The 21,613-nt window shown below is 37.2% G+C and overlaps 1 protein-coding gene across 1 annotated transcript in view; it reads right to left on the reverse strand.

The window, feature by feature from the left end:
• The window catches only part of LOC145988991 (uncharacterized), a 30,090-nt gene extending 13,488 nt beyond the window's left edge, over nucleotides 1–16,602 (reverse strand). The window contains exons 1-3 of the mRNA XM_083124292.1: nucleotides 16,588–16,602; nucleotides 10,207–10,340; nucleotides 7,201–7,725 (exon numbers count right to left, since the gene is read on the reverse strand). Coding sequence (XP_082980418.1) covers nucleotides 7,201–7,725; nucleotides 10,207–10,340; nucleotides 16,588–16,602 — 674 coding nt within the window. The remainder of the gene's footprint in view (nucleotides 1–7,200; nucleotides 7,726–10,206; nucleotides 10,341–16,587) is intronic.
• Nucleotides 16,603–21,613: the final 5,011 nt, after the last annotated feature.

Below are 21,613 nucleotides of genomic sequence, written 5' to 3' on the forward strand. Positions count from 1 at the left end.
TACGGCTTCCTGGCCTGGAACAAAAGGTGCCCGGTAAACTCAAGAACGAGTTGCCGGTCTTCACGCCAAAGCTTATGCAATTCGGGCCGATGGTAGTGTCACCAAAAAGGCAAAGGGTGTGGGCAGGCAGGTTGTCCAGGAGTGCCTTATGTTCGAGGACTATGTCGATTGCATCAGAACCAGGTCATCGGTTCTACGAGTGGGCAGTGCATCCAGAGCGTCGGCCATGTGTTGACTACCAACCAGGTGAGGAAGGTTGCCCTGGATGTGGTTGACGATAAGAGATGTGTCTTCGAATGTGGAATCCACACACTCCTGTGGGTCCATTATAAGCTGAAAACCAGCAAAGCCTGCACCATCTGTTGGAAGTCCCCATTTCTTTCAATCGCTTTTCCATACTCAAACTCTTCTTCCTCTTCTTCTATAAAGGAAATAACTCCTGCTGTGTCCTACGGGACAAGAAAGGGGCACATGCAAGGCCAAAGGGGCAGTTCCCTTGTGGGCTCAAGTGTGATCATTTTTTTTTGTGACAGTGCATTTAAAACTGTTCGGTCACTCGCTTGTTCTTGATGTCATACACAAAAGTTTTCTCTGCAATGAGGATGACGCTGCACAGGGTGTCGACAGGCAGGGCATCGTGGGACTTGCACACAATCTTGATGTTACTGCGATTGTTGACCACCACCTGCTTCATCTTCAACGTGTTAATGATGAACATGGGTCTGTGAACTATGAACTCATTGGGGGTGTAGTACATGTCCATGTTGCCGGCTGTCACCCTCTTGTAGGCCGTGTACGCCTCGTACAGTTTCAGGGTCATCGGCTGCAATGTTCAGGTTGTAGTTCTCGTGCGGGAAGATCTCATTCCTCCCGTTTTTGAGGTAGACGTTCTTGATCTTGCAGTTGTCGGACTGGCTGGAATCTTTCTCCTGGTTGTTCTCCCTCCCCGACTGGAAGAGCACAACCTGCAAACTCTGTCATGTCGTACCAGATGCTGTTGAACTGTGTGCCACGTCAAATTCGAAAGGATTGCCGGAAGCAGGTTTCTTTACGCACTGGTAGCTGTAAAACTAGATGGGCACTTGGGGATTCTTCAGGATGTCGGCTTTGTACTTGAGGGCATGGTTTGATTCATATTCCAACATGGGCATGCACAGCTCCATAGACCTCACGAGCCACTTGGCAGCGTTGGGTAGTGTGTTGGGAAGCAGGGTGGTCCGGTCTGGACCCAAGGTGCTGTACGCATCAATGTCATTGGCAGCCCTGTGAAAGGTGATGCGCAAAGTGCCCTTCCACATAATCTCTGCATAGTCTGAGAAGAAACCAGGTAGCAAGCGCATGGGAAACAACACCGTGTGGCTTTGGGTTTCAATCTTTGTGCTCGCTTTGAACCCCCTGCTTGGTAGTATGCAGCATTGGCCTTGGATAGCTTCAGTGTTCCCACAGCTGTCGAAGTGAAACCATGGTAGTCGACTCGATCGATGACTGTGCCATGCTTCCTAACTTCCACCTGCGAGAACAGGTACAGTACAAAGTTGTCCACGAGCCTCAGGTTTGCGTTGGTCAGGAAAGCTTTGCTGCTCTCTATCTCCACCACGTCGAACTTGATGTACAGGTCATCACTGTGAGGGTGGATGAATCCATCCTTGACATCCACATCGACCTCAATCTCTCGGTTCGGTTCGTTGAGGTTGGCGAACGTGCAACTGCTGGGAGGGAAGGACTGCTACTCGTAAATTCCGATTTGCTCCACGATGGTTATTTATTTCACATTGATCTCCATGATGGCAGTGGTCGTGGCTCTGGCAAAATCTACCACCTTGCCCTTCTCGTTGGTCACCGCCAACTCTATGTTGTCTATGCGATTGCAACACACAGGAAAGTAAATCTGAGACAAGGGTGTATAAATGATTGTCTCCATAAACTCAGAGTTCGGTTTGAATGTGGCAATGATCCTCATCTCCTTGTGGCTGCCTGTACCCAATGGCGATGGTTGTACCCAATGCAGCAACCCGTTCACCTAGCGAGGCATGTAGCGACAAGTCTCCCGAAAGCCACATGCTCCAACGATGACCATTTTCTCTTAGAAATTATGATTCCCGGCATTCTCTTCGCCTGTGATGACCAGCAAACGGTCCACGAGCTCCTCACATCGTAAACCCATAAAACACCTTGGGCAGTGTGTTGTACTGCTTGACGGCGCTGCTCGTTTTGACATGGTTACATATTGGCTTGATGAGGTTCTTGTACTTTTCGCCACTACTGGATTTGAAGCGGTTCTGTGTGGAGTCATTGATTTGGTACAGAGCATCCATCATGATCAAAATTTCTGGGTAACTTTGGTAATCCTCATCTGTGTAATCTTTGGGTTGCTTTTTGGTGATGAGCTCCCACAGTCGCACCCTGCCCGGATACCTGGCCCAGCTGTTCTTCTCACCCAAATTGACTTTCACATCGTAACCCTCAAAGTGACTTTCGATTTTCCGATTTTTCAAACTACACCCTCGTTAAGTTCCATAGTCTGGTACAATTCAAACACCTCGTCATTCTCGAATTTCCCAGTGCTTAGGTAATCCCTTGCCAATGGACCCAATTTGACTAGCTTGTCTGAAGAGGTGTTGCCTAGGGCCTGACGTTTCGGTGGTGGTGCGAGTTCAAATAGTATAGAGTGAATGCTGGATATCGGCGTGGCTATGGCATAATTTCGAGCAGTGAGCGACACAAGATCGTTGATCAAGTCATTGTTTTGCTCGGTGATATCTTTGATTTCTTTACAGAGTCTGCTGATGGCATCGATGATAGGTTGGTCCTGACGATTTTTCTCCTTTCGAAAATTCCACAATTCTCAGATTTCTACCCCTTGAACCATTTCACCAGGTAGTCGAAAAGCTTCAGGTTGTCATCTGCAAGTTTGAGTTTGCCATTGTTATTTTATACAACGTTTATGTAATGTTGCAACATTCGTGAAGCCGTTGATTTTGTTTCTGTGTTTTCCATCATTCGGTTTCCTCGTCATGTCAATCCTCACAAATCCAAAATCGTCCCAGCATGACACGCAGAATTTCGAAAATTCGCTGTAGTTCAAATCTCCACCCACATAGTCGTCATGCAAGTGCTTGAGGTTGGTGAACCCCTTATTGAACATGCATTTGAACTTGCTGATCCTTACCTGGTCTCCTACTTTGTATTTTGGTTTCTTGGTCGTAGGTCGGCACTTGGGACACTAAACGGTGGAGATCAAACGCACTTCATCGGATTTGTCGACGTCTGCAGGCTTCATGCGTATTGTGTGGAGGACTGAGCTGTTGTAGTCCTCCATGAGTTCTCGCAGTATGTCGACCCACTTGTAGTTACCACGAAGCATCAACCGTTTCCACATGCATGCTTTCAATTTGCGATTGAAGCATTCCACGATGCTGGCTTTCAGGTCGATGAACATCGAGTAGTGTCAGATGTTGTGCTTTCACATTAACTCTCGAAAAATGGAATTCCTTCCCATTGTCCATCTGCAGGAAGTGCGACCGTCTGTCAGATTGCCGGAAAATAGAGTTGAAGGCTTCCGTGACACAAGCACCAGTCTAGGCTTTCAACGGCAGGGTCCATGCATATTTGGAAAACGTGTCTATGACAAGTCAGGAGGTACTTGCGACCCTTCTTGACTTTGTGCAAATTCTTCAAATTACCACTGTTCATTTCAATGAGATCTGCCTGCCACAGGTCATCAATGCCCTTGGTAACCAACTACAAGCATTCGTAGTTGTGACATGCAGCTTTGTGCAGCTCGTCAATGATGGCTTGCTTAGACATTGAATGAGAGATTTCGCCGGAAGGAAAAGATTACAAAAAACTGGTTATCCTCGGTGCACATTTGTTTGACTTCGAAGAATAGCCTGTCTGCACTTTCGACGTCAAAAACGGATAATTGTTCATCCTCGTGTATGTTAGATTTGTTGGTCGCGCCATACCAATATGCGATCGGTATTTGAAGCGCTCTGAATACCCCATCCTTTCTTTGTATGGTGAAAAACGCAGCCTAGGATTCTTTCCATTTTTCTCGTATATAAATTTGAGAAACCCTACAGTACCGTCGAGGAAAAATTCATGAGACTGGGTGTAAGAATATAATTTGTAAATTACCAGCACGTTCGTACATCCAATGCCCAATGTTCTCGACGGAGAACAAATCACGCGATTCTGAATCATCCAATCTGCTCAGCACCGGTTCCAGGTGTTCCCGACGGTGCGAAGAACCTCGTCATAGCTGGGTTTGATCCTCACATCGATGTACAGCTGCTTGAATTGCTCTTTCAATTCATGAAGCTTTGTACCGAAATCAGGCAAGGCAGAATCCTGATCCAGAATCCAGAATCGCTTCGACGACGCCGATCTGGAGATTGACAGTTGGGACGATCTGCTGCATGCTTTCCATAAGCCTCAACTTGGAAATTTGGGTTGCAAGGTCGTGCACTTGGGTTCTGATCTCAGCAAACAGCACATGGAGGTCGGCAACGTTCTGGTTGGTAGGCAAAGCAGCAACCGTATCTCAAAGTTGTGAGATTTTGGCTTGGATGTTAATGACGTCGTCGGATTTGAGTATTCAGTTCAAGGCCCGCTTTACAGCTTTATGGTCCTGCGATGTTGGCATGGTGGCCACCGTACTTTGAAGTAACTCCAGAGCCTTTTCACAGCATCCAGTTTGGTGGCATCCACCACAGTGTGCATGGCATCTCGAAGTTGTGCCACATTATCCTGGGTAGGTGTCTATCGCTGTAACATTTCCAACTTGTTCTGTATGTCGTCTATAAGGTGGTGTCAATGCGGAAGTTCGGATTCGGTGTTCCGACTTTCCAACTAGGAGATCTGCTGTTGAACTGTGGCCAGAGTTTTGGCGATGCCGGGCAATTTCAATTCCAGAGATTCCTGGACGTTTGAGAGATCGCTTCATGGTTGGTAAGGTATCCTCGATGTGGACTACAGTGCCTTGAATTTTCCCTAAATACTCGTAAGTCTCAGGCTGGAGTTTGATGTTGGCTACGCTTCAAGCAATGGCGTTCATTTCGCCGGACGAAGGCAGGTAGTCTATGAAGCTTTCTAGAGTTCGGAGTTCGGCTTAGTCCTCGGCGATGGTCGCGTGAAAGGCATCCGTTTGAAGTTCCATCTTGATATTTTCCAGTGTGGGAATTTCCAAGGATTGAAAATGCTTGCGTAAATCCGCATAATCATCCTGAGTCTTGATACTCTGAACAATAGATTGTAGCTCTGTCTGGGTGCTGCTCGTTTTATTCTCTAATCGCTGTTTCAGTTGTTCCACGTCGTTGGTCCGTGCCTTGAGTTCATGTTTCAACTTGGCAACGCTTACCTCCACGTTTCTGAGGTTGTCTATGGACACAAGATCAGTATACTTTTGCAGCAGGGATTTGAGCTCGGCATCGATTTTGAGGTTGGGGTACAGGTACTGAGACTGCAGACTGCCTATCTCAGTCTGGAGGCTGGAGTTGAGCATGGATTTCAGGGCCTGCAGGTCTCGCTTCGCAACTTCTTGACACTGACATCGAGCATAAGAAGCTCGTTACCGTGGTCGTCGCGATTTGTGTGACTGAAGATGTCAATAGGCATTGCTACTATACTTATTTATTATAGGGTAGGTTATTCACAACTCGATGAAGAGAGGGATGAGTTTGTCATAATCACCCAGAAACTCGACATACAGGCAATTGTCGGCAGACACATCGTACATGGTGGCAGTGTCCATCTTATCGTGCTTGATGAGATAAATATTCTTGCCGAAGGAAACCTTGATTTCACCTACATTCCATAATGCCAGAGTTATAACAATTTTATCCCAAGAGTGTTCGAATTTAAAATTCCACCAAGAAGCCCGAGCAAGAAGGAGGGTATTTTCATAAAAATGCTCGGGAGTATAAAGGTTAATTCATGCAACATAATTTAAATAAGTAAACATTGCAACCTTGTATAGGAGGATTTTTTGCTGGTCAAAAGAACAATTGATTGATTTTATTTTCATTTAATGTAAAATCCTGAAATATGTTTATATATTTGCAAAATTGAATGTTGATAATCAAAAATTGATAAAATCCAATTGTAATGTAATTGTTGTTCCATGAGAGTTTTTGATTACTCACTCTTATTGATTTTTCCATTAACTGTTGATTAAATCTTGGCAAATCAAAGGATAATATTGGAATATGCTGTTGTGAATAATTGGACGTAGGAATTGCTACAAAGAGTAATTGTTTAAGTTACGTGATCAATACTGCTGTTAAACAAGCAGCACTTGTTAATTGCTGCATAAATATAAACATTATTGTGAAAGAAAACTTGAATAAAATGTATCATATTGTATTAACTGCAAACTTCTCACGATCATTTTCCACCCGACTCGCAACTACTCAACAAGATGGACAAACTATAATTTTGTGTTGTTAGTGGTGACGGTAGACTAGATTGTGCTTAATACAAATTGTGCAATGCTCATGCAGACTGGAATATTTCTATTTAGTCATTTTTGGGAAATTGTTATAACTTTATCTTACAGGCATTTAAGTTGAACTTTACATGTTTCGACAATATAACTTTGTTGACTCAACATTTGCATTTCAGGTTTATTTAAGTTTTACTCTCTATTGTCGCCCACACAAATTTTAAGTTCCCTGGAACTTTCAGGTGCTGTGAACAACATGGCAAATACCTCAACTCAAAAGATTTTTGTGCGTTATGCTAATTTTCCTTGCTAACATCCCAGCCTCAAATTTTTAATATATGGTAGCTTCCCCCTTTATATAATTAACACAGCAAGCATAACGTTACATGATGAAGCAACATCAGATTGCCTTCTTTCTTGGGACATCTTTTCTGTATTTGCTCAGTTGGATATTTGTGTAGCAATCTGTATCAAAATGCAGTGCACAAATTTCTATTTTCAGCTCCGGAAAGCACCATCTTGAATTTACCACCATCTAGCAGCGAGAAAAATTGAACTACAGGGAACGACTGTAACACACACACAGAAAAAAAAAAACTATCAACTTTACTCGTTCAACTAATGTGCTGTATCACTTAGTAACACTAATAGTTTCTTTACAATAAATGTTTTAGTGTCACCAGACTATATGTACAACCTGCATAATTTTATGTGTATTATTAGGATAAGTTCTAATGTGTGTTATATAAAATACATACCTCAGACATGGAGTTTCAAAGTCATCTTCAGCTTTCAAACCAGAAAGCTCGATAGGGTTATCTGCAATGAAAATTTCTTCACTCTTAATAGTATGAGGCTCTTCTACAAATTCTCTGTTAATTTCATTCTCCACTACATCTTGCTGAGATTTAACAGTGTTTCCTAAGGATGTGTCAGATGTGAGTTCATGTTCTATCTTGCAAGTTGTTGAAAATTCTTGTGCTTCGAATTTGAGTTCCAAATCAGGCTCTTTCAAATAGGAAATTAATACACTTTTTTCTCTATCACACGTCAAGTTCAAGATGTCTTTTAAAGGATCTTCCACAGCCAAATCAAATTCCTTTGACTCATTATTGAATGACAATTCAATCTTCATCCTCTCGTCTTCTGCACTTGCTGCTGAAATTTCTTTAGCTGTAGTTGACAATGTGTCGATTGTCTTGATATTTCTGTTTTCGAGCAGCATGCAATGTTCACTAGATGCCCCATGTTGTGATTTCAAACTGAAATCTGGTAGTTCACTACTAAAAATAGAAAGACATATTTATATAGAGATGGGCAAGATGACATGAATTCCTTTACCAAGTACAATAGTACACTTAGTATAAATATAATAATAATTACTTGTAAAAGGAATCCATAGAAAGAAGCAAATCATATTGGTTTAACTTTTAGTGGAAGGAGTCTCTCGTGAATGCACAGCCTCTGAGGATGGAAACTCTTCAAGTTCACACTTTTCAAACTTTTGGTGCAAAGTAAAAAAAAAAAAAACTCAAGAACTATTTGTTGTAGGGAAATGAGTTTCCTCTGAAATGACAAGGCTTGTAGTGTAAGTGACATTTGTACAATGTACCTCCAAATAATGAAAGTTAAACAAAGAAGTAGAAAATAGAAATTTTACCTCCAAAAATTGGCATTCGGTATACCTCTGTGACTACCACAATGCACCAAAGTGAATGAGAAATGTATTATGTAGAAGTGGTACCTTCCTACAAACATGCAGTTGCATTGAAAAAAGTCTAATATTTCTTGGGGAAAAAAATAACAACAAAGGACAATTTTTTGAATAGCCTTACTAGCTACCCAAAATGTTTATTTATTTTCACACAAACTTTCCAATTATTCCTCCCTCACATAATTTTTACAGCACATGAGGCATTAATATCCGGATGACCTTGGTGGTAGACAATTTTCAATCAGTATCTTGCTTTGCACAGTTCATACAAGAGCAAACTACACAGATTGCATGAGAAGTTATTTTACAAATGCCATAAGGATCTTCACAAACTTCATGAGCTTCAAGGAATGTTCTACTAGAAAAATATGTCTAACAAGTTAAACTAATATGACTTATGGAACATTGAGTTACTGAGTTTTGTTTCTAAGTCCACTTTATGCACATAATGGCTAATCAGGATGGGACCTACAGTTTAAACTGAGATGTAAACCACTGTGTGTCTCAATTGGGTATCGAAACTTAGACCTCTTGATTACATGGCAACAAAGATGCCCAACTATTGGAACGTTCCCACACACAACCACTCGTGCTTTATGATATGTTAACATGTTTCTCTCCACCGAATTTCATATTCCTATTTTTAGTAATTTCTCAGAAATGGACAAGAACAGTTTATAATCTCACGAAATTTCACACTCATGCTTACGGTGATATCAAAGCATTAAGTCATAACAGGTGTGGCATAGTCCCTTGGACCTTCTGCTTAGTACAATGCTATCATTCTCGGAAGTAATAACATGCACTTCTCTATCCTTTTCAGAAGCTTCATATTTTAGAATATCACGTAACCCCCCAGTGCCACTTCGCTCGCTGTATTTTAGTTTCAGAGCAATAGCCACTCATAGATACCAAGGACCATGCGATGCACTTTAGGTAAGTCTTTTGGTATGAAACCTGGTGCGAGAATCAGATTAGACAATCCGTGTTTTAGATGGAAATGTCCTGGTTACACTTAAAGAAGTTAGAAGGGGAAGTGAATTATCAAATATGGATTCTGATGAAAGTGATAATGAAACATTCTCGTCCAGTATGCTTTCCCCTTCATTTTGACATTGTGCAGACATTTTTTTGTGTGCAACTTTGCTATGTGATTTTGTTGTATTTGAGTAACTGCATGTTTGTTCTGTGATAATTGACCATCGAAAAAGCATTTCTTGTATCTTACAGTCATATGACAATATATTTACAGAGTCGTTTACAGATACGCCTCCGATTTTTGTAGCATTACATAAATTGAGTAATAAACATGGCAATAACAAAAATAGTGGATAAACGTTTATCATAATTCCATGAAGAAGGACCAAAATACATGATAATTTGTGTAATATATTAGCTATTATTTCGATTACTCTTGGAAATTGTAAATTCAATTTGGTGGTACACGGAACCACCCAATGCCCTTTGTGTTACAATCTGGCACCATGCCTGTTAGAGGTTAAAAATGTGTCAACTTTCAGTGTCATGACTTCCATGGATAGACAGACATGAAAAACAACATAATTTATATCTTGTTAACATTTAATGTGCAGAAAATGTGAGATCATCACATGTATATGTTTCCAAGATAACAAAACCTCACTTTTAAATGATTGTTGCCTCTCTCGGTTAATGCGACTAGCTGGTTAAGCTTATTTTTGTTGCATAAGTTATTATTTGATAAGTACATCCATCTACCCATCTGTCTTTATGACTCAAAGAGTTATATCTCACATCTTCGCAGTAGACATGGGTGGATATACGGAGTGACATATGCATATGACCGTCATACAAGACTACTTCCTCACTTTTTTCCTAATCAGCACATTCAAGGAAAATTCTGTTGATTTCTATTCAGATGCTCGATATTCAAAACTACAAAACTCCAGTCTACATGTTCAAAATACTTATAGAATTTTTATTTTATATTTTTTTTACAAAAATGATTATCTGAAAACAAATTAAAAACACTATGTAGCAAAATTTGCAAAGTCTTGATGCACTAACTTACCAATCTGAATCAGCAATCTTGACACAAGAAGTAATATTTGATATTTCGGTGAACAATTCATTTGAAAAAGCTTCAATTTTTTCTAAGATTTCAATATTTGGTATCTCTTTTCTTTCATGATTCATTTTAGCAAACTGAAAATAAAAAAGCAGAAATTGGTCACATGGACATGATGTAAGCACAAAGAACAAAACGTAACAGAAACAGCACAATACTATATATATATATTATTTTCTTGTTAGTTAAAACGGAGGTCCATGATGATGAAAATATATACTCTGAAGTGTTGGAACCAGATTCAATATAATAAGAGACAGTGCAATAATACTGGCTGTACGTATCTACTCGGCACAACAGATGTGCAACTGTTGGGATGCATTTGCAGCTCAAATCTCCCAACTCATTTTCCCTTTGCTACTATTCCTCAACTCTGTTGTGCCAAAATGATGACACTGCAGAAACTGTGTGTGCATCATGCTCCGTGGTAGGGGAGGGGTGGAGCAGACTTCATCTTGGTCAGACCTGCAGGGATGAAGGGGGAGGCATGCAAAAGTTTCCAGCTGAAGGGTCTTTTGTTTGTAGTCCCTTTATATCTGTTGGAAGACATGTTCAGCTATAGGGACATTCCACGTGAAATCAACAAGTGAAGAGGCACTATTCAAACTTACATCTTTTGATTCATTTGAAATTTGGTACATTGGAAGGACCACTTGAGGTAGGAAAATATGCAACTTTGTAGATCCATATCTTTTGTATTTCTGAAATTACAGTGTTGTAAACTGTTCGATTTTGACAATTTCTTCTACCATCTTGTTAACTTTAAATTACAATATTTCGACAACCAGGGCACATACTGAATCGGATGGTATTGTAAAGGTCTGTACGAGCTCTTTCACACAAATTGTAGCATGACTATGCCAGGGTAAAAAAAGAATTGAAGGTGATGTAAAGAAAATTTTGGGATCCATTTTTCTCAAAAATGTGTCTATTAATTTTTTCAAAAAATTACATGTTACACATACACTATTACTCAAGAAGTATACAAAATTTTAAAATGGGATACCAATGGGATCTGGAGTTATGTTAGATTTAGGTTAGGTGTGGGTAGGGTTTGCTAGGTTAGGTGATGGATGATAACAGATTTTCATAGGCAAATTCCTAATATTCAAAAGTAAAAGTCTAACAGAAATCAAATATAATATTGTTTGAATTAATGTACATGAATATGATGTTTAAATTCCCATTTATTATAAAATACAGGGTGACTCAAAAGTCCAGATCCATAGCCAACTCCCTTATTAGTGCACACAGCAAAAAATGAAAAGAGGGGAAAAGTTGGTGGAAGTAGGTGAGTTTCAATCTAAAGTAGAGTTGCAAAAAAGCCAGTTTTTTTAAATGGATGTTTTTTTTCAATAAAAAGCTATTGCATAGTGGTTCACATTCAATTTTATCCCTAGCTTACCGAGGTAAAGAGGGGACATTCAGGCCCACCACATGTATATTTTTTAGATTTTTCAACTGTTTGAAAATAAATCACATTGTTCTCTAGGACGTTCCCCATATTTCTATATTACTTTTGCTCATAAAAACGTAAATGTAATGTAAATAGGAGGCAAAATGCACTTGGTGTATCTTTGAATGCATCTCATTTGAGACACTCATGCCAGTGACAGTGTACAATTGGTTGGTAATGATGGTAATTATTATATTTAATAAACAATTGCATTTCTACAAATAAAAAGCATTAATCATAAGGTTATTATGGATTTTGTGACTTTTAGTGAATGATAAAAAAAATACATGTGAGACAGTCATGCAATAATTGGTTATTATTTTTTATTAAAGATGCAGTGGAACCTTGATAACTCGACCTTGATGGGAAAAAGAAAAAATCAAGGTATCAAGTATTTTGACTTACCAAGGTTAGAGTTAATGAGGGTCAAAATCGCTGACTTCAAGTTATAGAGGTCTAAAGCACATTGACAATGATGGTTACATGCACGGCAGGGTGGGGGAGTTCAAGTCCCAACACCATTGTTGATCACCTGACAATGTACATACGCATCCTACACTTCGACTTACTGAGGTCCGTGTGACTAAAACTTCGAGTTATAAAGGTGATTAGAATTTAACTTCAACTCATAGATGTTTTTCATACTCTACCTTTGAGTTATTGAACTCGAACAGCATTCCATAAACTGTACAACTGTATTTGTCTTATCAAGGTTTTATTGGAGTTGTTGAGGTAAAATTACTATTTAGTGTTATGGACAATTCAAGGGGATTACAAAAAGTTCGACTTATCAAGGAATTCGAGATGTTGAGGTTCGAATTATCAAGGTTCCACTGTAGTAATTTTTGTAATTATTATAATTAATAAATACTGCACATATATAATCAGCAAAGGAAGCAGTGATTCAATAACAAAATTATTTTTTGAATATTAGTGATCAAAAAAATAAGTGTGGGTCTGTGAGTCACCCCCTGGTATGTTTCTTATACAGCATGGGTAAGCTAGGGGTAAAACTAAACGTGTAGTCCTGATGAGCACAACTTACCATGAAATGGACTTAAAACAACCTTTTACATGTTTGTGTTTCAATTTAAATGTTGATGTTTACTCAGTGGCGGACATGCATGGAGAATGTCTTGCTTTATACTGAAGGAGACTGTGTTGCTCATCATCTGTAACTTCAGTCTGCTTTTTTGAAAACACTGTTTATATCTAGCTATGAATTTCATACTGTAAATCGTATTTTACATTTAGAAATTAGTGTCTATTTTACAGTAGGGAAACAAATGGAAAACCATAGAACATGTAAAATACTGCAAACTCATGTATTTTCATTGATTTGGACACTTTTGTGCCAGTTTTTTTTCCGACCACACCCAACTCTAAAGTGCTTGAATTTTCAACATAGCATGCACCATTCAGGATGTACACTGGTACGAAAGAAATTAGCACTGATTATAAATTCGGAAAGTCTTAATTATCAATAAGAAGATGTAAAAGTACCTCACGCAAACATCACTGTTTCCTCATCAACAAGGCATTCCAAATAGTATTGCAATATTTACTTGTTGCTGGCTCTCCACATGAGGTTCGAAGGGGTGTCATGCTTGAGACCCTCCCAACTACAAAAGCATTTGGGGATGTTTATGCCAATTGGAAAGTATAAAATAGCTCACCACATGGTAAATGGACCAATTCAGAAAGCCCCTTCACACCTCACACATGAGACACAGATGGCAGCAGCAGTCTGTAAGTAAGACTACACCAAACAAATGGCTGGTGGCAACAAAAGTATTATGTAGTATACAGAAATGAAAATCAATTCTCAAGAAAACATACAAGAAGTAATCGGTATAGCTCCAAAGTATGTGTCAAGACATAAATAGAAATCGAACCATGTAAAAAATGCATGTGTAGCATGATGAAATTGCAATTAAACAAAGGGAACTTAACAGGAAGTTGCAATCCTTTTTCTGGCAGGGTCACAGAATATGATAAAAGAGAATATGATAAGATGTAACCATGAAAATATCATGTGTAGATGCTTCAACATATTATAAACAGCTTATATACATTGTCAAATGTTCTACCTCCAAATTGTAAACAAATGGATATATTGCGCTGTGGTCTACATACAACCAATATTGATATATTGAGAGTCTTCTTGGTCCATGTACAGAATTTGGAAGCAGCCAGGAGAATGCAAACGCCAAGAGACAATAAAACCTTACGACAATTTACTCATCCAACAACAAGCACCATCCGAGTATGAAATAAAACACTTGCATTCTAACCTTAGTCACTTTTGAGAGCTGCTTAGCAATAGTCTTCGGTTCTTACTTTTGTTGTTAACAGATAAACATTTTGAATAATAATGGTTACAAAGTAGTTGAATGATTTTCCAAAATATGAATTTATATATAAAAAATTTACTTTACTTTGCTACCAAATGACAAATTTATAATGAAATTATTTCATCTCCATCTCATTTCTAGAAAGGAGTGTTCTATCTATGGCACTCTCAAATCAAAGCTAGTGTTGTGTGCAATTGTTTTATCTTAAATTTCAATAATTAATTACAGCATAAGTACCTAACGAAACAACTTCTTTTATTTCGAGAGACTTCAATATATGTATCAGCCTTTGCAATGATACAAACTTTCAGTGCAGTGGTGACAAAGGTTCAATAAATATATCATGTGAAATTTTAAACAGGGCTCCTGAAAAAATGAAAAATTGGACATAGAGTTGAGTTGCTGTTTAAGTCCACTTTATGCACAGATAGGTTAATTGGGATTGGACCTACAGATAAAGTGGAATCCGAGCCACTATGTGCCTCCACACGGTATCAAAACCAGGACGTCTTGAATACAAGGTGAGCATTAGCAGATTTTTGTGAAATACAAGCAATTCTACGTTATATGTGTTACCCATGATTACAGAAAGGAATAAGAATTATTCATTTAGTATTATCTCATAACTGACAAGCCCCTGATTCGATTTCTGGTGTCTAGTAAATATAGTCCCGATTAATAGATTTGTGCTTTACTTTATTTTAATCTTCTACTATCTGAAAAAGTATTGCTCAAACACTTTTGATCCTTGTAATATAATGCTATCAATACTTTTTATAATACTTCGCCATCCCTTTTAGCAGCAGCATCCGTCCTCGTGCCCTTCCTGCTAAATGCCCCAATCGGCAGTTGTGCTTCTAATGTGAAAAACAGAAAATGTAATGAAAAGTTGGTATAAGATTTTCATGCTGTTGCTGCTATCAAAAAATCTGGAAAAAATATTACTATGCTACTTCTCGTGGAGAGCACAACATATGTGTAATGTGTGTAACGTAGGCATGCACAGTCAAGAAGAAAAACACCAATTATATATATTTAAGAATGCATTTTAAATGTTCTTGACTATAAACAGTGTGCATATACTGAACAAAGAAATCTACACCGTATAACATACAAGCTTGGTGCTGGTTTGCCGATGGAATTTACGGAATAGGTATAATAATAATAATAAAAATAATAATTTATTTCCGTAAACCTGCAATACACAGGTATGGAAAACGTCAAGGATTACATGTGTATTATTGAGAGTTTTTCTACAAATAGTTTAAGATACATGATTGTTAAGAATATGGTATCATTAGTTAATTTCTAGACCTGGATTTTCCAAATATTCAGTTAGACTATACAGTGCTTTGTTTAGTAAATAGTCTTTTATAGCTAATGTCTGTTTAATTTGGGGTGTGAGTATTTTAATATTGTTTGAGAGATTATTATAGTACCATATTCCAGAATTCAATGGTGTGTTTTTTGATAAAATCAGTCTGTTTTGTTTTAGGTGAGTCATTTTTGCTTCTAGTGTTGTGGTCATGTATTTGGTAATTTTTGGTCACTAGACCAGTATTTAAAACAATTAAGATGACTTTGTATATGTATAGAGAGAAAACAGTCATTATTCGTTGCTCTTTAAAAGTTTCTTTACAGGAAGTTCTATAACCTAATTTAAACATAATTATCAATGCCCTTTTTTGAAGTCTTAGTATTCTGGAGATTTTAATATAAGAAGCTCTACCCCATGCTACAATACCATATTCAATATGAGGGTATATATAAGTCCATAATAGATAGTTTAATTGATTTCAGTTATGTTATAATGTCCAAGCTGTTTCAAAAGATAAAGATTTGTGGCTAGTTTACTACATATACTGTTAATCTGCTCGTCCCATGTTAAATCATTGTCTATGATAACACCCAATAATTTGGTAGAATATTCTCCTTCTATTTCTATGTTGTCAACTAAAGTAGTTTGTGGGACATTTTTGTTGTTTTTACTTGGATTAAAGGTCATAAATTTAGTTTTATTATTGTTAATAGTTAGTTTATTTAGGTTTAGATATTGAATTATTTGGTTAATTTTTACAAAAGTATTAATTTCAAGATTGGCAACATCTTTGTCATTAATCGAAACTGTTGTATCATCTGCATAAGTAATTACTCTCCTATCTTGATATTCAGGGATGTCATTAATGTATAAGATAAATAGCAATGGTCCTAAAATTGATCCCTGGGGAACACCACTAATAATACTTCTTGTGTTAGAGGTGAAATCAGTGAGAATTCCACGTATATTAAAACGTATTTGTGTATATTGCATTCTTTCCTGTAGATATATTTGTATTAATAAATGTGGAATCCCTCTTATTCCATAGCTATAGAGTTTGTCCATCAGAATTTTATGGTTTACTCTATCACATGCCTTAGAGAGGTCAAGGAATACTGCATTAAGAATTTCATGATTTTCCAACGATTCAGATATGTAATTAATCATTTGAGCAAGAGCTGTATTTATAGATTTACCTGAGAGAAATCCATGCTGACATTTATTTAATACATTGAATTTGTTGCAAAAATTGAGTATATTTTTAGATATAATTTTTTCAAGAATCTTTGAGAATGTAGAAGTAAGTGAAAAAGGTCCGTAGTTCTCAATATTATTTTTATTTCCCTTCTTATGAATAGGTACAACTTTGTTAGTTTTCAATATTCTAGGAAAGATTATAGTTCTGATTGAGGAATTCACTGCATGAAGCAATGGTTTCTGAAAAAATTGTGAACAGGTCTTTACTAAATCATGTGACCATTCATCTGGACCATAAGTCCTCTTATTTTTTATTCCTCTTATGACTTCATTAAGTTCGCTTATTGTTAACTCAGAAATAAGTAAACTATTTATAACATGTTTATGTGTTGGATTCAGAGTTGTGTCATTATCATTAACAACATTGTGATTTGTATTAGGCAAATCGACAAAATATTTATTGAATGTGTTGCATATTAGTTCTGGTTCGGTTATTTCTTCATCATTAATTATAATTTTTATGTTAACCTCATATTTTATGGTTGCTTTTCGCCGTTTATTTATAATACTCCAAATTGTTTTTTTGTTTATTAGTAGCATTCACAATTTCATTACATATTTTCTTTGAATTATGTTCCTTAATGGATTTTCTGTATAATTTCCTTTGTTCTTTATACTTATTTTGATACTTGATATCTTTGTGGTTTCCGAACTTAGTATATTCATCATTCATTTTTTCTTTGAGAAGAATTATATCATTACTGAGTGGGATTTTAGTAGAACTAAGGGTTACTTTCTTAGTTATTTTGGGGCATGTTAAATTTAAGTAATAAATTAAGTTACTAATAAAATAGTCCCATATTTCATTGGTATCAGTAAGATTGAAAATTTCATCCCACGTTTCATTGCTCAATAGTAGTTTGAGATATTCTATATTTTCCATGTTTTTTTGTCTATACTCCATTGATATTGTTGGCATGTACGTAAGGTTTTTGCCATTTAAATGCACAAGTTGAGCAGTATGATCGGAGATTAGGGTGTGAACAACTTGGACAGTTACACAGTTTCTGGGAATATTGGTTATAACATGATCAATTAAAGACTCGGTAGTTTCTGTAATTCTTGTGGGTTTGTTTACTAGCTGTTCTAAATTTGTTTGATTTTAATATTTCTAGGTATGTTTGACTGTTACATTCCAGTTTCAGAAGATCAATATTCATATCACCTAGTATAATTAGTTCATTCATGGATTTGGTTAAATTGTCTAGCACAGTTTTAAATTTATTTAAAAATAATTTTGGGTTACTGCTTGAGGACCTGTAGAAAACTATTATGTTCACAGTATTGCTTACTAATTTTAACTGCAGACCACTAACCTCTAAAACATTTTCTATGCAATATTTATCCATATTTAATACCCTTTTGTTGTTTTGCATGTTATTTTTTACAAAGATGCCAGTACCTCAACTTTTGTGGTTAGGCCTTGTATACAAGGAAATTAGCAAATATCCAGTAATATTCAGTAGAGTATAGTTGTCAGAATTGAGTCCATGTTCAGTTACTACAAAAATATCTGTTTACATTCATTTAATAAAATCTCAATTTAGTCTATTTTATTTGTGATTGTTTGCACATTATTGTGCATGATAGTTACCATATCATTCATTCTATTAAAATGCAGTGAAGTAGGGTTTTTTATACCAGGTACAGAATGGTCCACCTGACCTAAATCACACCTCAATTTTCTTACACACCTGGGTTTTCCTGTGTAGTTTTCAACTTCAACATAATAGGATTTGTTTTGGTATTAATGCACATCAAATATTCTTTAACTACCTCACATATGTTGTTTGATACCTTTTCTTTGCCTAGATTTAGTGATGATAAATGTGAGAGCGATTTTACAATAAAGTATAATTCCATTATTTTGTTCATATTTCGCATACTCAATAATTTAGGGCTCCTAATCATGAATTTGCAGTTCAAATTTAGCGCTCACGTGTGGAACTTGCAAAATAATAGGGTCCATGACCGACAATGTACAATTGCTCATTACTTATCGCAAGATTTTGTGTTTCGAATACTTAAAGAACAAAATATATATTCCTGATATTACTACGACCCCAAATTTTAACTGTTTGCCTAACCTAATCTTGCCGTTTATGGTTTGTGGGGCTATCAATGAATAGTTTGTGGGGCTACCCGTGCAAGGATTCCAGAAATGTAAACTTTAAGATGAGGAAACAATTGGAAGTGGGAAAAAAGTAGTATTAATTGCCCCCCGATTCCAGCCTCTGTCCCTGGGGTAATTGACCTACCGCCCCTACCCCTACCGTGGCCCCGCCTCCGCTCCACTACGTTCCGGCTACATGCCTTTTTCTATAGAGTCTCTTTGAATGAAAACATGAAAAAAAAAAAAAAAAGAATGAAAACATGATTTCAAAAAAGTTGAATCCTAGTAGAAATACGCATATATATTCCCGTTGAAAAGCAAAGTTCGACCTGGCAATACTGTGTGTTTAGAACATGGATTAGGTTCAAGAAAACCAGCTATGGCAAGTAATGTAGTAGTATTTCTTTTATTATTTCATAGAAATGTAACTTCAAATTGAGAAATGCACAGTGGCAATTAGAAGTGTTAAATACGTACAATTAGCACACACTATTTTTTTTTTTTTTACTTTCAAACGGTAAAACACAAGGGCCAATTGTGCAGACTAGCCATTAAGAGGTCTAAATTAGTGAGTATTCAAAATATGAAAGAAATCGAGGAATTGTCCAGTATTGTAAAATCATACCTAAACTTGTAATTAATTAGATAAACTGCAAGTAAAAGTCTAATTGTTTATGTAAGCTTAATAAAAGGGAATTTTGTTTTAAATCCACTCTTGTGCACATATGATCTAATTACGACTGTACCTACAGTTTAACCCTGGAACCCTAACAAGGGTTACCAATAACCCCAACCAGAAAATAAACTCCCAGTAATTTCAGCATTATTAGGTTGGCAACGTTAAACCATTGTGTATTATTTTTTCCCTAACCATCTCCAAAGTTTGGTCTTCAATAATCTCTAAGAGATCACTCAACCCCTGTGCCTAGTCTTCTAACGCAGGGAAAGAACTGTGAATGTGCTTGGTAGACAAAAAAACTAAAACAAGGTGTGTAAACTTAGGTACTCCAGTTTGCAGAGGGCATCGTCATGACATTTGTGAAAAATGCTTACACACTGGGTAACATTTCTTCATTTTTACAGAAGAAACTACTTACGGAAATGAGTTTCTCTAAGGTTTCCAATGTTCATCGAGGTATTTTCTTTCATCGTGGAATCTATTTGACCGGGAAATCATGTATTTTTCAAGAGAAATATCTCACCGACACACAAGTGCCTTTGCTTTCGCTACGTGAACCGGATGCTGCATACGTTTGATGACGTAACCCCCTGTCAGTGATTCCAACCCTTTTTTTTTTTACTATGCTTACCTAACCTAACCTTATCGGAAATGGTTCGTGGAGCTATCCGTGAATGGTTTGTGGGGTTATGCCTCAGCTACCCATGCATAATGTACAATTTGTACACATGACGAACATAATAGATGGTATTTTTCGATGCCTGCCATATTGTGTGTTACGGAAGCGAAAAAAGTAATAACAAAAACTACTCTCTGTGTGGAAAATTGTGTTTGTTTACGTGTAAAAAGCATAATGGCACCTTGAACTATGTTCCGCAATACACAATTGATAAGTACGAACCATGCGAAACACAAAATATCAGATTTTAATGAGTATCTGATATAACGAACTGTTACACACTGTATACTGGATTTTCATTATGTTATGTTATATTACGTTATACATGTATTTTCTTCTATCATTGTGTTAGTCATTACTGGTTGTACCATCGCTTAAGGGAATGGAGCAGTTGAACTTGTTAAAACACTCAACACCACATTATTGGGTAAAGTTTTTGTATTGGTAAAACATATTTCTTCAATTTTACAGGATAAAGTACTTACCGAACTGACTTTCCGTACACTTTTGAAAGGTCGTTGAAGTGTTCTTTCCTATCGGTTAATTTATTTTGCTTGTAAATCATGTATTTTTGATGATTAATGTCTCTCCAATGCACGAAAGCTGTTGCCTCTATGTCCTTCCACTACGTGAATCATATGTTGCGTGCATTCGATAATGTAACCCCCGGTCAGTGTTTTCAACCACACCATTGTTTTCCAAGAACATGACAATTTTAACTATGTTTCCCTAACCTAACCAAACATGCATGGTTCGTGGGGCTATTTATGAATAGTTTGTGGGGCTATACCTGCATGGTCCGTGGGGTTTACGAACCTGGAAAAAAATACAAAATAAGTAACACAAAAGTAGGTATTTTTCGATGAAGAAGGTTGCAACACTGCATAACCACTGATCATGGACAACGCTAGTGAAGATTTCTCTGCCATACTGCATGTAATGCAAGCGAAAACGAACAAACAAGAATTACTCGATATGTCGAAAATTGCGAAAAAAAACTAAATGGCACCTTCAAGAATCCTTAGGAATGCAGAATACGTAAGTACCAATGTGAAAAAGAAGAAAATAAAGGAATTCCAGATGTTTGGTGGATACTGAAATTTTAATACTTATTGCATTCGTGTATTACTACTATGTGATTAGTCATAAAAAGGCCGGAGGGATTTTACAATACCGGGAATTTCTCCATTTTGTTTGAAATTCGGCATAGTCACTAAATTAGAGCTCCTAATCACGAATCTGAAGTTAAAATTTGGCGCTAACGTGTCAAACTTGCAAAATAAGAGGGTCAGTCATCGCAACCGACAATCCACAATTGCTCATTATTTATCGCAAGATTTTCCGTTTCGAATACTTAAAGAACGAAATATATATATTCCTGATATTTACTACGACCCTAATATTTAACTCTTTCCTAACCTAACCTAGCCTAACCACGTGCCAATGGTTCGTGGGGCTAGCGCCAATGGTCCGTGGGGTTAGCCATAATTCAGG

Source organism: Lepisma saccharinum, chromosome 6, assembly GCF_977018435.1.
Source record: "Lepisma saccharinum chromosome 6, izLepSacc3.1, whole genome shotgun sequence".
NCBI lineage: Eukaryota > Metazoa > Arthropoda > Insecta > Zygentoma > Lepismatidae > Lepisma > Lepisma saccharinum.